The sequence below is a fragment of the Sturnus vulgaris genome, chromosome 2, assembly GCF_052056855.1.
Source record: "Sturnus vulgaris isolate bStuVul1 chromosome 2, bStuVul1.hap1, whole genome shotgun sequence".
Classification (NCBI taxonomy): Eukaryota; Metazoa; Chordata; class Aves; order Passeriformes; family Sturnidae; genus Sturnus; species Sturnus vulgaris.
Window position 1 is genome coordinate 109,609,303 of NC_142244.1, and position 18,373 is coordinate 109,627,675.

The 18,373-nt window shown below is 38.1% G+C and overlaps 1 protein-coding gene across 13 annotated transcripts in view; it reads right to left on the reverse strand.

Moving 5' to 3' along the window:
- The window catches only part of DMD (dystrophin), a 1,142,416-nt gene that overhangs the window by 1,029,632 nt on the left and 94,411 nt on the right, over positions 1-18,373 (reverse strand). For 4 of the 13 annotated variants that reach the window (XM_088160362.1, XM_088160358.1, XM_088160351.1 and 1 more), the window contains exon 1: positions 4,057-4,597. The exons of 1 other annotated variant lie outside the window; for it this stretch is intronic. In XM_088160362.1, coding sequence (XP_088016488.1) covers positions 4,057-4,153 — 97 coding nt within the window. In that variant the 5' untranslated portion in view covers positions 4,154-4,597. Of the gene's footprint in view, positions 1-4,056; positions 4,602-18,373 lie in introns of those variants that run through there. 8 more of the 13 variants (XM_088160357.1, XM_088160352.1, XM_088160366.1 and 5 more) reach the window with 4 other exon arrangements.

Sequence of the window (18,373 nt, forward strand, 5' to 3'; positions counted from 1 at the left end):
TCAGTAATATCCCTTGGACAATTTGACTTCCATATGTGCCTTTCCTTATGCTTTTCTTGCAAGGCGATTACCATTCATTCATCAAATGACTGTCTCATGGAAAATCCAAACCCCTTTCATTCCTCACCTTATGTGCTATTTCCCCTCCTCCTGCCCTCTTTCTCATTCAAGTGGATTATTAAAAGGACAGATTTGACTGATAGGGAGAAGTAGTACATCTTTTTTCTTCTGTCTCAGCTTCTCATGACCCTTGCCCAAGACAGTCAGACACTTCCCCACACTGTGAGTATTTTTCAACTAAAATTTCAACCTTCTTCAGGAGGAACCACAAACTGAGTGAAGCAGCAGGCGACCAGCAGCAGAGAGTCAAGAGCTGCCACACTACACACATCTTCCTCTTGTCAGAAAGAAAATTCAGGACTTGTCAGGATGAGCTCATTCAAAGTAAGTCCTGGGGTGCTGGTGGACAGAAAATGTAGAGAAGCAGATATGGATGTACTAACACCAGAACACATTTTCAAATGTCATGTTTCTGGCTAAGACTAGCTATTAAAATAAATTAAAAAAAAATAAAATCATGGCCTAGCCTCAATAAAATATTGAATGATTTGCAAAACTAGTAAACTTTATCTCCACCATAACTGATCTCCTCCCATTCTTCTGCTGCTGAGCACAAACTGCACAGCTCATAACCAAAAAGGTTGACAATGCAGCACTGCTTCTTGCAAGGCTCCTCCAAAAAGCACTAGGTCCATGCACAATTTGATTTTCTATTAGCAGGACCATTGTAACCCTCACGTCACTACCAAAATTATAAGTTTCTATGAATAACATCCAAAAAGGTCAATCTCCAGTCTTCTAAACATCATTACTCCTGGAGTGTTAGGCAGCTGTCATTTCCCTCCTCCACAAGTTTTCCTCACTAACTCGAGCCTCTCCCTACCCTAATTCCCTTTTGCTCCTTTAAGAACAAGATATTGACTGAACTTGCAAGTGCTTCACTTAAAGAGGCTGATGGGAATTATCATTGTTCTGCCAGACTGCTCCAGCCCAAACCCTTAATCTCCGTTTTTGCCTGTCATCTCACTCTTCTTATTTCCTGTTTTTTTTCCTCTTCAGTTCATGTAACCAAGTAGCAACATACACCCTGATTTTTATCTCCTCTTTGCTGAATTAATATATGTACCACACCTGAGGTACATATCTGTAAATCTGTGTGGAAGTGAGTGTATTTTTCTTGTGTTGTCACGCTGTCTAGGACTACAGATTCCTTATCCCTGACTAGGATTAATATCCAGAATTATGTGAAGGAGAACATACAACCAGAATCCACCTCAGTCAGTAAATAACCTTCCACAGTTTTCTTAATTATGTCTGGCCAACCTTTGAGTGACAACTCTCTGTGCTCTTGCCCACCTTCTAGAACACCCTCCCAAGAAGAGATTTGAAAACATGCATCCCATATCTAAATATAAAGTGAAAGATGTCAGCTCTATAAATTACTTCAGGAAGACAGAACGGAAGGAAGATTTAAATGTAAGGATGAGAGAAAATCTGTGTGCATCAGGCAAAGGATGTACAGATACACAACTGGATATCTGCATGTATCTATAGTAGAAACATCTGCTGGTTCTTATTGCTGCTTCTCTCTGCTTTTTCTATTTCCACTCAATTGCTTCCTAGCCCTCTTTATTGAATGTAGATGCTCTTTCCTTATTATTATTTTTCATATTTGATTACAAGCTTCTAAGACAAAAAAAGGAAAGGAAATGAATATATAGTTTCCTCTAATCTCACCAGCTCTACACTTTCATGACTAAGTTTCAACTCAATTCTTAACATTTTAAATTGTTATTTTTAATAATAAGTATTATATACTGGGGTTTGCTCATTAGACAGGCCTGTATTACTGTAGACCTATTTATAATCAACAGCTGGCTCCACCTAGTGTCCAATTAATTCATCAGTGAAAGAGAAAGCTAAAACCAAATACTAGAGAGAAAACAGAAACAAACTATAAAATCACTTGTCAGCTGGGTGATGGCCACAGACAGCGTGAAGTTACAATTGCTGGTGTCACAGGGAAAAGGCCATTTTAAGTAGCTACTGTATGATGATTGCCAGCCAGCACTCTGGAGACAGGAAGAGACTAAGCAGGTTCACGAGTATAAATATAATATATTCAATATGAAACAGTTTTACTGCTACCCTGAAAAGGAGAATGAGACTTAAGCTGTTTATAGGAGCTACTCTCTCTATGGTTTCACCATGATCAACAATGACAAATTATTGTTAAATTTAATTGAACTTCTGTGGAATAGAAAACCATTTTATTTTATTGTCATCAAAACTACAGAACTATTTCTGGCTATTCATACCTCACAGTGATCCTCTCTCCTCCCAGCAGTTACAAAATCATTTGAAATGCCTCTTGCAGATGATCAAAACAGGGAAATGCTCAAGCTAAGTAACACTAGCTATTAGTTTTACTGATCCTTACATTCAAACTTTGCAAAGGCTGGTTCACTGCTGTGTATCTAGAAACAGCTTTCTAAAACTGTTATAGCTTTACTCAGCAACATTTAGCCTTTAATAGCCAGATCCCTGTTGACCAGACAACACAGCCAACAAAGTTATTTAAGATAAAGTCAGAAGAGTGAATATCCAATTTGACAAGAGATTTCTTGATTATCACCTGTGAAAAAAACTATATCTAATGATGAATGGAGTTTACTTAGAAGAAAGCATTTTGTAAAGCAAAATAATCCAAGTAATTTAACATAATCATAGCCTGTGAGCTATCAAGCAGTGTTTGAGTGGTTATTGAACCTTTGAACAGCAAGAAGGAGAATGCCTTAAATTTACAAAGCACTACTTTTACTTCTTTGATTGAGGGCTATGCACTCTGATAGAGCTGACGTCTGTTTTAAACCTGTTCGTATCACCTGTTCGGAGCTGCTTAGACATTTCACCCTAGTGGTGATAAAATATATTTCTATATGTACAATATACACTTAATGACTGTTCCCCGTGGCAAAGAGGGAGAATATATATGTTGTGGGGGGAGAGGTGGACAGGAGGAAGGATAATGTAGTAAGACAATACCTACACCAAAGCAAGCATCTGTAAATTTTCTCAAACTCTCTCAAAATACTCTGCTAAAAGTTATGCTTATGACCTATTTAAAGTATTCACAGCTAAAATCAAATATTATATGAAAACCTCACAGTGCAACACAGAACATGAAAAAAATGCACACAGAAATGCTCTCTAATGTTACAAAAATAAGAGAATACTCAAGTTCTCAACAGTTAAGCAGCTACTGTCATTTCTCATTAACAGCTTTCAAAATCCTGTCTGAAACAAGTTGATACAGAGAAATTAAGAACAGTAATCAAGCGAGAAATGATAGACCAGCTGGGTAGGCATCAAGTTGGCAAAACGTGAATACAGTTCAATAGCTGAAACAGATGCTGGAGTTGTTGAGAAACCCTGTAGGAGATATTGATGTATTTTCTTTATATAATGCTGAACAACCAGATAAATGTCAAGAGCTAAAAACTGATGGGGAATAAAACCTGTCGTAAAAACTAACTGTAAAGCAGAGACATGCAATAATATCTTTTCATTATACCAGAGTATTCAGTAAATGCATCTTCACTTCCTTAGAATTCTTCAATATGCCAATATATCAATCAGAGCTTGCTAGTGAATCAGAGGAAGCTTTTCCCAGTCTTGTTTCACATTTGTTTGTTTCTATCTACCTGAGGCTTCAGAGAGAGACTTAGAAAATACTTTATTCTTCAGTCGCATCCTAACAGAACACTCTCTTTCAAGCAAGCAATTCCCCGAGCTTGGAGGCGAGCAGGAAAAAAAGAGTAACACGAGCATAAATGAAACTGCAAAATCCATTTTGCACGAGGAATTTTGTTTTCAGAGTTTCAAGACCTCAACAACAAATCCTCTGCCATCAGCGACAGCTCATTCTAGCATATGCTTTGTCATGGTCAGTTTCTAATTACATTCATAATGATGCAATGGCTTTGATAATCCTACCTTCCATGCCAGCTGCTTTTCTTGTCACTCCATCATGCCAATAAGTTGGCTGCCGTAACAAATCAAGATAGTGCAAAACAGCATCTTTCCCCTGCATCTGTCATCTTCCTGAAAGCATTCTATTACTGCCGACTGCTGGGAACCAGAAAGTCTATTTGAATTCCAGCAGCTCCCCTTTCGCATGATTCAAGTTAGGTTAGGTGGGCATGCCTAACATGATTCTCTCCATCATTTATTATGCAGCTGCTACACCGTCGGTGTGGTAACCACTCTGACTTTATCTGATACGTCAGTCTTGCAAACCTCTACCTCCGTGCAAGCCCACGAGCCACAGAAGCATCTTGCATTTAATGAGCATTCTCCCTGACTAAAGAGAGTGCATCTGTAAATCTGTTTCAAATCCTGCTGCTTGTATTGTCCTCTAAGGCTGATGCAAATGTTTGAAGATTTCTTTTTTATTATTCTTGCGGGTTTTTTTTCTCTTCGGAAAGCTCTTCATGCACGCTTGAATTATTCACGCTTCAGCTAAACGTTTGCTGATTTGTGTCCAACCAAACAGCACCTTCCCGTTGAAACTCTCTGCTCGAAAGCTACTTCTGAATAACAGTGCTGTGCGTTCAGGCTCTCAACTCTGTTTCATTTTGAACATGGCTTTTATAGCTACACCTCGACAAATACATTTAGTTCTTTTCATGCAATGAATGGCTGTCTAATGAGGGAGCTGTACATTTTTAAGCAATTTATCTAAGCCTATCTGTAGGTGACACTTGCTTTTTGTGCTTTTTACATTTTAACAGTAAGTGGATAGCTCTGTTACAGCATCTTGATATTCTTAAAGTGGTAAGAACACCATCATAAGCTGCTTTTCGTCAGCCTGTGGAGGACACTTTCAAATGACAGAGTTTGCCTAACTGCTTCTGAGTATCATGAATTAAAGGGATAGGGTTGTTTTGTTGTCTTTCTATTTATATTTTATGTTGAGTGGGGGAAAAACACGCTTGCGTCAGTGATTTCAAGAGAATATTAATAGAAATTGACATCTACACATCAATCATCCTCCAAGTCAAATTAGCTGCATCTCCTCCCACCACTTCTGCCTGCAGTTCAGAGTCAAGGCATTTCATCTTTAATGCGTCTGGTTGCTCATAAGCTGAATAAACAACTCCAACCCTGTGGTGGAAAGTTTGAATAGTCTGTGAGAGAAAAAAAGGGACAATTCAATAGAGGCAATAGCCTGGCTTAAAACCTGACAGTTAAGTGAAGCAATGAGGGAGAGCAAGGATTATCACTGGAGTAATGCCTCCTTCCTCAGCCTTTGCACAATGGCAAAGGAGGAGAGAGGAAGCGGGGAAAAGGCAGAGTCCCCCAGGAAAGATTTCCCTTGCGGCAGCTGTCAGCTCACCAGTGCTCATATTCCCAGCTCAAAAGACTCACAGGGTTTTACTAAAATTTCACTTCTTTACTCAGATTATATGTGTTTCGTTACCCAGATTATATATGTTGAACTTTTATGTGGTTTGCAATCCCTCCCCATCTTGATAGTCCCTACCTCCCCCACAATTTTCTAATCTCAGTTAAGCTCCTCAAGGTCTTGGCTATGAAAAACAAGCCTGAAAACATGAGCTCAGAGGAGATCCAAGTCGCAGAAAGTAAATGGTGAGGGGGACAGGGGGATGGGGGCACCAAATAAACGAAAAACAAACTAAAGCAAAAAAGCCCACAAACAAACAAACAAACAAAATCCAAACCAAAAAAACTTAAATCCCAAAAACAAACCAGGAAACGAGGTAAGAGGATTTCCTATTTTGAAAATCAAGTAGAAATAAAAAATCAGGACATCTGATATCTTCCTCCAGGACTCCCAGGGGGTGTTACCAGTGGGTGCTCCCTGCACAGCACTCAGCAGGGACCCTGGGCAGAGGGGCAGGTTCTGCTGCTGGGTTGCTGAACGTGAGAGAGCTCCCAGCCTTTTGGGAGGATCTGACTCCCTGCTCTCGCCCACTTCCAAATGGCACAGCTGACACCTGAATGAGCTAACATAGCATGGCGCCGTTTCTATATGTGATACTGTATTTATTCCTAGCATGCTGCCAGAAAATGCCTTTTTAGAGATTTCATGTAAATAAAGTAGAATTACTACATCTGTTCCTCTGTCTGTAACAGCACATATCAACAAGCTAATTTTGCATTCAAGGCAACAGAGATAGTCCTATCATATAGTTGCAAAGTGCACAACTATAAAGCGCCTATCTGAAAATACTGTCAGCTCCTTTCTGTTCACAGTTCAAGTCATTTCTGAAGTGAAACAAACCAGGCAATGAATGAGGACTGACTTTGAAGTCGCCATCAATTCCAAGTACATAAAAGGATACGCTTAATATTTCACATTTCTAGCTGCATTACCATTTCTAAATCATAGACACAGCAAGAAGGAATTTACATGGTATTTCTCAACAGATGAGTTTGAGCACATAGATCATATAGCTTGTTTTTGCAGGGAGGATCTAAAGTACCCAAGAACTCAACATAGACTTAATTTCTAATTCAATGAATTTTAAGATGTGCAAGATTATAGATGAAAATATCCAGAAAAACATTTCATGTGTTAGTAAGACACATAATAATGAAAAGTGAATGGGAGCATCTGGTGTGGCAAAATATACTTTACCAGAATCTTATCCCATCCAGATACCTCAGAATACAAAAAGGAAGAGGGGGAAATGAGGGAACGATGAAAAGTATTTCCAGACAAATAAGCATGGTATTACAGGGAGGTCCTACTGTGGTTTATCATTCAGTATTACTGCACTGCAACACAGCACACAGTGGATGAGATATAGTTTAGCCACACAGACATTTCCAGACAGATCAGGTCTATGGGGAGTAGTGATTTTTGTTCTAGGGGAAAAAAAACCAAAATATTTTTAATAACTTTTTTTTTTGGAGGAGAAAGAAACTGAAATACACCAGTGTTTGTATCTTTTGTGTGCACTAGCTGTATAGAAAATCAGCCCAGAGACAAATGGAGAATCTGGGAGGAGAAACCAGTATCAGTCATTCTGTCCACATCCTAATGGGCCAGATTAATAGCTGGCTTTTGTCTCTAGCTTTTTCTGCATTTTTCTGCAAAAACAACAGCCGTGGTTTCTGCATATTGTAAGTGGATTCAGCATCTGCATAGATATAATTATAGCAACCCACCCATATGGAATGAATTGCTTTAGAGAGAAAGCTCCATGGGTTGCGCTCCCAGAATCTACAATAACACAAATACATAATTTTTTGTCTTATACAGAACTGTCCTCAGTTTGGAAAAGGCAGAAATAAACAGCAAGTGGAAAAACACTCATCAAGTGGTATTCTGCTTTTTACAGTACTGAAAACTCAGCAGGCAAAGAAACTCCAGCCTGTTTGGGTGACAACTCTCTTCCAGTTCCATCTACAGCTTATGGCAAAGACAAATATATATCTGTTTTAATTGTTTCACTGCTACTAGAGGGACTGATTGGGGCATTCAGGGTGCTTGAGTTTGATTGTGGTGGTGTGTGCACATGACAGTGACAACTAAGGTACCTTGTAGAGACTCCTCTTGATGCCATTTCTTTTATTTTCCTCTTTGGAAGCACCAGTGACTCTGACTAAGCAAGAGTAAATAATGGATCACTGAAAAATAGGAAGCAAGCAGATTGGCCTTGACCTTCAGCTCCACATGATGCTCTACATAATGCACTCTCTCCAGTATGCAGAAATGAATTCTGATTTTGCCTGGCAAAAATTGTTCATTTGTTTTGCTAATACATCTCTTGAAGAAAGTCAATTTCTCTTCCCTTTTTCCCCACCTCCCATTATACTTAGGTACTTCATGCCTCTCCCAGTGAACAACTAATTCAATCAATCAATCATGCAAGAAAATACCTTAATGATATACTGTGCATGTTTAGATTAATAAACACCCTCAATAAAAGCACTGGAAAGTTTGTTTGGATAACACAGACAGGAATTATTAATTATTTCTTACTGTTAATCATTCTATATTAACTACTTTTCAATTATAGGATTTCTGATGTATGACTATACGAGAAATCTGTGCATAAACAGTCACTTTCCAGTATAGTCAGACAAATCAGTTGTTCCATTTTAATGGCAATATTTCAAACGTTTGGAGAGGATAACTTCTGACAATTACAGCAAATGTAGCTTTGACTGCTCAAGATTTAAAAGAATTACTGCAGGCAAGTGTATGAAAAACTGAAAACTAAAAATGCATAAAAGTCATGTCTGTATAAACCAAAAGGCCAGTGCCACCATCCTCTCCACATGGATTCTTACAAGCCCTTTCCAATGGAAAGGTTCAGAGGCCTCATCATCCAGACAGGACCACTGTGTTGGCCAGAGAGAAGTTTCAGACGTGTATGTCTCAAGTCATCCAGACAGGAACCTGACAGATGTCCCAGGAGCTGAAATTTTCAGGGGTTTAAAAATCTTTGTTCCCCTGAATCGTAGCTTATAGAGTTATTTTTGTGCAGAATTCATCTTCGTTTTTTTAACTGAATCTCAGGTATATGGAATTCAGCTAAGTTCAGGCATTTGTCATAAGATGAAAGCTCAAAATACACTTCTCTCAAAATGTGTTAAGAGGACTCATGACCAACTTTTTAAAATAAGATTGATTCTGTTTATGGAAACTTTTTTAAAAAATTTTATTACAGATGTACTTACAACAATAATAAGCAGCGATTTCCTCAGCAGGAAAAGGATTTCATATTACAGGACATAAAAAAGTTATTCACAAAAAATGCTAGAGAAACAGTTCTCTGAGATGGCAGAGCATGGCACACTAAAAAGTGGATACTCTACATTAATTCTGAATATTGCTGTGTGATATATCCATCTGAACACTGCTGCAAATATGGATAATATAATCTCTCACATGCAGTAACTATTGAGGATTTTTAATGTCAACCTCTGCTTACGTCTACAGATAAGCCAACACACAGTCTACATTTGGTTCTCACATAGCATATGTATTTCAGTGACACTGAATTTAAAATAGTAGGTTCTAGCAAGAAAAAATGAATCTAGTTAACTCATTCTCCAAATATTTAACACACATCAGGAAGCAGAAACATACAGTTTCCCTATTTAACACTCAGAGAATTAGTGACCTTGAACTCCAGCAAATGCTGCTAATCTTCCTCCTTCAGCAAGGCTTGTATGTTCTGTTAGCACAAAACTGAACAGTGACATGAAGTTCATGCTAATTACATAAAGCATGCATTTTGTTCTCTTACAGCTCATTTTAAATCAGAGTGATCTGAGCTGCACAGCTTTAACCTTCTTCCATTTGTACCTTGACTTCTTTGGAAAAAATACGTTGTTCAGCAGTACTGAGCTTGAAATAATTACTGACTTAAGCACCTTCATTTGTTCATTCTTTCTACAGTTGCAGTCCATGTATAAAATGATGTATAACAGATGTACCAGTAATTAAATAAAAAATTTCCAAATTAATTGAATTCACAACAAAACCAAACCACCCAGATCTAGCGCACACCTTAGAGCCTGCCCTTCTGTGCAGCCCCTGTGGGCTGGTACTCAGCTCGCTGTGGTTCTGATCTCATCAGCACTCTCTCATCTGCTATAGCTCTCCACCAAAGCATTCCATGTTTCTCTCAATTTTCACTGAATGCAGATGATTGCCACACAAGCTGAATTAGGGAACTAGTTCAATAGCAATTGGTCAATAAATGTTTTGGAGATCTCATGCTTTGAAAGGTGTTCTATTGGTTAATCCTACTGCTCCTGCAGTTATACTCTGCTTTAGTGGTATTTCCAATTCACTGTATCGGTTTTCGGATGGATCATTAACCAGCTGGCAATGTGCATAGGACAGCTATATGTAACAAAATTAATTTAAGCAAATTCTGTCATATTTCCAATTCCTTTAATAGGTCAAACTTATTTTTTCTTGCTACTTTTTTTTCCCTAAATTAATTACTTATGTTGTTTGGGTTGCATTAATATTAAAACCAGACTTCTGATTAATATTGCTGATGAGAATGCAACTGCTAATACAAGTCCAAAATCTCCAAAAATGGCAACTGAGAGTTCTTAATAGGCAATACTTCTAAGGCTTTGCTTTTCAGTTGAGGCTTTAAGTTAAAATCCCAGGTATTCTGACACATGTTCACTAAACACCAGTAACTGTTTCAGAAAAACCGTAGTCAGTCCCTGAAATAACAAAGCAAATACCCCACACAGAGAGAATTTATCTAAACCCTTTTAATCTGTTAAATGTTCCCAAAATCCTCAAAAATATAGGACGCAGAAAGCAAATTTCTTAATACTCAGTGAACAAGCCTGGCCACACAGTCTGGGGTTCCTGTTGTCTGGATTTCTGTGCATGTCAGCAGCTGACTTTGGAATACTTTCTCCCCTTCCTGGGATAAATACCATAATGAGAGCTCAGAATATTAAAATTTTCGCATTTACTCTTCCTGTTATAGGAAATAAAGGTACATAACAACATTAGGAGGTGTTTTAATATATATTTTAAATTAAAACAAAATAAAATCCATGGTGGTTGCCTTGCACTTTGCAGCAGACTTACTGCCTTAGAAAGGAAAGTTCTCCCTGAGGTGTCCAGGGCTCTTGCCACAATGCAAGTTAACAGTGGGGGCCACAAATAAAAGCATTTTCTACCTTTCCTACCCTGCCTTGTAAGCAGAAATAACACACTTCATAGTATCTACATCTGTCATTCAATAATCTGTTTTAGCTTTGGAGGTTTAATACTGGATGTCTACTATTTTGTTGTAATATACATAAAATGTAGAAGGACAAACAGGACTAAGCCTACTTAGTTTCTCTGGAAATAAATGTACACCCAAAAAAGCACTTGCAGTCATGGGTTCAGGGGATTTGTGTGTGTGTGTGCGTGTGTTTGTTCTTATATGGGATTTGAGATAAAAATCTAAATGTGAAACAAAAGCTGAATTCACCATCCACAGCTGTTAGTGCTCAATAACATTCTCAACTTCAGCACAGAGACCTTGAACGTCCATTTTTTAGCGAATGTCCTTTTTCATGGAAAGTTTGAAGAAGACACTGTGAATATTTTTATTAATTATTTTAATCTCCAGAAGAGCCACAGAACAGTGAATTATTTGAGCTGCCCTGTAGGCCCTGGTTAAAAGGGCACACAATAGTGATGTAGCAGCCACTTCAGCAAGAACCTTTTCTCACTCAGCCAGAGCTGAAAGCAGATTTAGGGGAAGGTGTGACCCTTAAAGAGTCAGTTCTCAGGCAGACAGGACTGGGGACCCCCATGCCCTCCCAACCCCACACCTGTGGTGGCCTGGAGCCACATGAGACCTTCCCAAACAGACAGGAATGACAGAGGAAGAAGAAACTCTCTGCATTGTGATGGGGTGATTGATGCATAACTCACAGATTAGTTGAATTAGTAAGACTGTGGCCTAATTAAACTCTCCCTCTTGCATCTTGTCAAACTTCCAGCATATCTGGGACACTGAATGGCACCAGTGAGCAGGGTGGCAGCTGCCAAGGATCACTATGCCTGCCAGGCTTCATTTTTAACACGGTTTTGCATAATATCAGAGTGCAATCAATTTTGTATTGTATCAGTACAATAGCTGAGATTTTGATTATATCAACAGAGTATATAAAATAGCTCAAATTTTAGTTAAAACAATTACAAAAGGTGAATTCTTAAAACAGGTGTTGAATATGGAAACAAGGTACTGCTAGAATACATGTTCCCTGCGCAGTTAATATTTATTTTTTTAACTACTTATAATTCAGGGCATATTTACTAAGATTACAAAACATGGTATAACACTACTTGATTCCAGTATTCTACATTATTGACCCTTTTTATGCAAAAAATTGCAGAATTTAACAACCTCATTATCACCAAAAAGTAATTATCTTGCAAATTTCCCAGAAAGACATGAGTTCAGTTTGTACAAACAGAACACTAGTTCCAGTAAAAGTGACAGACACCTGCATAAACTCCCAGTTCAATGGGGTGATGTGCAACATGTGGATGCTGCTGCTGACCCTAGGTCATTTTGGAGTTACTAGATGTGGCCCAAAGCACAGAAAATTGTACAATAACACAAGTAAAATAGTATCCCAGACAGCAAACACAGATACTGTGTAATGAAAGGTTCACCACACACGTTACCCTAGCTCCAGCATGCGGTTCAAAAATGTTAGCAACAGCAAAGGCACCTGGGATGTTTTAGTGCCTATTTCTCATCCAGATATTCAGCAATTCCAGATATCTGTCCTGTAGAAAACAGCAAGTATGTAAATTTGTAATGAAATCAAACCTGTCCTGAATACCAAAGTCATCACTGTCATGTTTCTTGTCTGTTTGGGGTGGTCATGACAGAGGACCCACTGATAAATTTGTCTTTTTATTCTAATTCATGCTTTTTTCATGCCTTTATAATTTTAGATTTAAACTCCATGCAATTTTTTTTTCTTTGCATAGTTACACAATGACACTTTAGGTTCAATTAGGAAAAGCTGTGGAAGAGAGAGATGTTTCAACACCATGATGCACACAGATTTCCTGTCAAGGAACAGGAAATTTCCTGCCCTTTCCCATCAGGTCCCACTCACATCTTCTCTCAACAGGAACAACAAAAGCTCAGGAAAGATGCTTCCTTGATGCGGGCATAAAGCTTCTTCATAATCATTTCAGGCTTATCCCCGTCTCACTTTAATATATGCACAGTTGGACTAACAATAGCTGTTGCCATCAATATATTCCTGAAACTGTCTCCATGTCTGTCAACACTTCCCAATTCAACAGACTTGAGTAAAAGCACCATTCTTCTGCTTCTTCTCTGGCTGGCAAAATGGGGCTACATTATCAGTGAGAAAAACAACCTTTTGAAAATCACCAAGAAATTGTCGTATGAGCACTTCTGAAGGAACAGAACTCAGCTCTTGACTTCCAGAACAGTTTTAGCCACTAGCCTAAATTGGCAACCACTCCAGACAGAAAACTGGGGAGAATGGACAGGGAAGGAATGCCATAAAGCAACTCCCTTCCCATCTCAAGTAGAAAAAGGGGCTAAGAAATGCTCTGAGGCCTAAATCATGTGTGTAGTTTTATAGCTTGACCCTTGATCAATACTGAATAATACCAAAGCTGCAGGTTCTCTCCACAGCTGCACATATTTCTTGTATAATCTTCTCCAAAGATGGTTGTTCAAGCAGAGGTCTACATGTGCCTACTAAACCAGAATAAAAAAACAAATCACTTCCTTAGCATAGAATGGCTAAGGCACAACCTGAGTTAAACCAAAGGCAGGAAAAGACTTATGAAAATATAAGTCTTTAATGAAGTAGCTTAGTTTTGTCACAGTTTATCACTTCATAGAAAGCACCGTTCAACTGAATGTATTGTGAACACATCAAAAGTTCTCTTAATTTTTAAGCACACTGTGGATTGAGAGTGACTCATTTGCTGTGAGTATAGGAACACTTGATCTTCAAAATGTGTGATGTGAATGGGAAGATATGACAAGATAAAGTTTCTTTTTGCTCTACAGGATAAGTGTAACACAGTCACTAGAACTTTACAAAAAGCCCTAAGGCTCCTAGTCTCTGTGAAAGGACTTGCAATTTATAGTGAAGCAATAGATAAAGAGAATCATGAAAACATTAAGGGACTTTTTTTACTTTTTTCTTTTCTGGGATACTTGTATGCTTTGCCTGCGGCATCATTCCAAGAAAAGTTAGGCAGCTGTAAGATTTATTGGCTGGGAGCAGAGCTTAAATGCAATTTTCTCTCATCACATTCATACAAAGATATTGCATCTTCCTGTACCTTCCTAGCTAAGAATGGCATATTTAATTGCTTCTGTGACAGGTTGTGGTTGGGGGTTTTGGGAACTCACTTCTATCACTGTGTCAAATAATACCACAGCACTGTGTAGAGTTCCACTCCCAGTGTGCATACTGAAGTGTGGAAACTTAAAATTTGTTTACAAGGAGCATTGATGTGAGCAAAATTTTATTGCTTGAATGTTTTCAGGAAGCAAACACAGAAGTTAGACAGTGCCTAGAGCAACTGGTTTTAAAATCAAGGAAACAAATCAAAGAATTAGGAAAACTTCTAGCTTGGGTAAAAACACCAGTTCTAAATGATTTTTAAACTAAACTCAGTAAATTGAATTAATTATGTCTTAGAACACACTGAGGAATGGCAGTTTATTAAACTGTAGCTGGATAGGGCCTGTAGCCATAGGACAAGGAGTAGTGGTTTTAAATTAAGAGACGGTAAATTCAGACTAGATAAAGGGAAAAAAATTATAGGAGTAGTGAAGCACTGGAATAGGTTGCACAGAGATGTGATGGGTGCTCCATTCCTGGAAACATTCAAGGTCAGGTTGGATGGGCTCTGAGCAACCTGATCTAGTGGAAGAAGTTGCTGCTCATTGCATTGATGATGACCACTAAGGGTCCCTTCCAAACCAAATAATTCTATGTTTCTATAATTATATTGTCAATTATTAATAATATGCAATTATAATATTAAATAATTGCATATGCATATATCTATTTCTCTACATACAAATTTAAAATGTCAACATTTATAAGATGGGCATATTTCTCCCTCACTCTTTGGAATCTTCAGCTTCACTACTGACTAAACAGGGTTCACAAGAAATGCTGGATGGACACAGCAAGATTCTAAATGGCTGCACTCCCTGGCAACCCAGGACATGGAGTCCCACATTTATGTTCTTAGCTGACAATAATAGAAAAAAAAAGGCAAAAAAAAAAAAAGCACAAATCCAGATGTCTTTATCAAAAGCTCGGGCAGCAGCCTCCTGACATCTTGATTAATAAAGTTCAAATATTAGAGTAAACACAGCTAAGAACTACACCAAGTTGTCGGCCAATGCCCAAGCTATTGGATGTGTTCAATAAATTGCCTGAAAGAGGACTGGAGAATTTCTTGAGAATAGAAGAGAAAGTGAAGTGCCACTGAAGTTTACCTAGCAGATTTATTAAAATGTGCTTCTTCCTTCAAGCACTGTTCCAGGCTTCCTCACAAAAGTTACAGATACCAGATAGCATCCAAGAAATTAAGAATCTGCCTTATAACCCAGGCCAATCCCTATTTGTAATATTTCCTGTTAATAATACCCGAGGCACCTTACCCTCTCCCTTACATTTAGTGCCATCCACCTGGGGAGAACATGGACTGATGACTGGCCAGGCAGAACCAATGACATTTATAAGTTTCTTCCTCTACTTGTAACATCTGAATGACAGCAATTAATTTTTTTTTAAATTCACCACTCTATATCAAATAAAATGTTGACTACCAGAAAATACATAATAGGAGGAAGCAATTTATGATTATTATGTTTAATCCTTCATTCTTACTAATACCTTAGTGTTTTCCCTGACAAAATAAATCAAAGCAACATCTACAAATTCTGACACAACATCTCTGCAAGATGATATTAAATGTATTTTTTTTTTCATATGGAGTGGTACTATGTCAGTAACTGTCCTCCGAAATGGGTGTTTGGGAGATTGTTTCCTTAATTGCTGTTGAGATGACTATCTCCATATATTCTGATCTGAAAATATCTGTGAGTTAACTGCTGCTGCTGTTCATGCCTTGAAAACAGCCAGCCTGTGGCTGTTTTGCTACACATCACCAGCACAGGAGTCCTGGGCTGTTGGAACCCAGAAGCCTGGGAGTTTTGAGCTTTCTGTGCTCTCTGATACTGACCCCCAGGAGAACACTGCTTTTGACCCGAGGCCTTGGAGAAGGCTTCCAAATTTAAGTGATGGAGTTAGAATCACTGGTGTGTAGTTAGAATAGAGGTATGTAGTGTCACATGGTGAAGGGTTTGGAATTTGGGGTTTTTAGAATATAGGAATATGTATGGGACAAGATGGACGTTCTTGGGTGTTGTCTCTTTCTGTCTTCTTCTTCCTTCATCTTCATGATTTCAGGCAGTAGTTTTTGGTTGGACAGTTAGTGCTGCACTGCAGGTCACAGGAGTTTGGTTATTGGATCAAAAGTATAAATAATATAGGTGTTAATTCTCTATTGGACTGTTTAGCTTTATAAGACCTTGTAACTAGCTAGATTTGCCTCCATTTTACTCACTTTTAGCTGGTAGCTACAAGTGTTGCAGAACTCTCTGTACTATAGATAAGATTTAATAAACAACTGAGCCCAAACACAAGCAAAGTTATCTCCTTTGTGTTTTCAATCCTGAGTGAAGGCAGAAGGAAATGAAGACAAGCCACTAATTAAGCAGTGCAACTAACCCATTACACTGTGCTTTGCCTTTCTTCAGAAATCACAACTGAAAATTTGTTTCCTCCAGCCTTAATCTGCATCTTTCCTCCTCTCATGCCAGAGGAGCACGTTTTCAGTGAGAACACTGCACCTCACACAAAGCTGCCTCCTTAGCAATGCTAACAAACCACTTGCCACCCAGCTCAAGGCTACCTGTCTTTTTCCCAGTGACACCTTCATGCTCTCAGTGCTCTGACTAGTCCTGATGAAAGGGAGGCTTAAATGAAGTATGGATTTTCCTTCAGAGGTTTTCTGAACAATACCTTCACATATTCGAAAGAGTTTGGGTTTGAAATTGAAGTCAGAAAAAAGAAAAACGCTCCAAAGTAAAGAGCTACACTACCTGCACTCCTGTTTCAAGGGCAGGAGTACAACATGGTTCTGCTTAACCCTGCAGGGGAAGAATGTGAAATAATTACAATTTCTAGAAATTATATTTTCATATTCATAATTCAATAAGAGAATGAGCAATGCACTTTCCATAACCCTGAGTAGCCAACACATGAAATGTACCTTCTCATTGGCCAGGCATTGGCGATTTTAAACAAGAGGAGAAGGAGAAAAAGGCTTGGAAGAGGATGATGCCAGGTTGTGATGTTTCTGATCTGGTTATCTGAGGAGTAATAATGTCTCTAGGTGCAGTCACAACAATGCAGGCAGGAAAAAAATTAAAAAGGGTGAAAGGAGATGGGCCTGGACTAGCTCCTTTTTGTAGCTTCTCCTGGTTGGCAGAAACTGGGGCAAATTTTATGTCCTTGCCATATGAAAACATAATTACAGGGTCTCCTTCAGCAGATATGAAGCACTGTTTGGATAAATGAATGTATCCACCTTCAAATCACCTACAGTGGAGAGCAAGGCCCATTGATGGAATCATGCCCAAAACATTGACACAGGGAAAGCTCAGAACTAGGCTGAGATTAAGCACTGCTAAAGAAAAAAAAACAAAAACCCAAACCAAAACCTAAACAAACTACACAAACAAAAAAAAAGCCAAATACTTAAAAGGTCATAGCTGAAAATAAAAACAGGTACTTTTTTTTTTTAGTAGCTAACAGAAGAAATCAGAGCCAGTTTTCTGAAATGGGCTAGAAGCTAAGTTTTTAGAGAATATCCTGAAGGAATTGGGATTTCCCTTATTCAATAAAGTTTCTTTTTCCCAGAAAAATGCCACAGGGTCAATTTCTACTTCACAGTTGAGGCACTGGGAGGACAAAAAGGAATGACCATGCACTTTTGAAAGAAAGCATCAAAAACATCTTCGTTTCACTGAAGCATTAATCACATAATAATGAATGCTTATTAGCCTGCAATTCCAGAGCCCAAAGTTTATTCCCATTTAAAACAAAATACTCTCTCACAAACTGCATAATAAATGCACAAAAGATTATGGGCTTTGAAACTAGAGTGAAGATTCATTGAAACATGAAATAACTCATCTGCCATGGGAAAAATTGAATTGAGATTAGGGAAAAGAAGATCTTAGTAAGAAGTATTGCATTCAGAAAATAACAAAAACAAGGAGACAAATCAAGATTGATTAAGAGAAGATAGTCCTAGAATTTATGATGTCTCAATTTTTATATCTCTGAGTGTTTTGGTGATCAGACATGCTCTCACCTTTGTAACAATTCTATTTTAGTAGAACTAACCATAACCTTTTATGCCTTTTAAAAATATATATTTCCTGCAAAAAGTAATGCACTTAAAAGTACTGACATATTTTCAAAAACCAAAGACAAATAAACATTGATGTCATTGATTTATCTTGATAGCTAAAACCATGTCTGGAGCTTTTCTTCATGCTTTAACTTGGTAATTTTTCATGTTTCAATGGGAATTTATAAATCTTCAAAATGAGATAACGGTGCTGTGTATAACTCAAGTGTTAAAAGAAAGAGTAAGTAGGAGCTTTTAAATTATCAGCCTAAAACTTTTTTTTTAAGC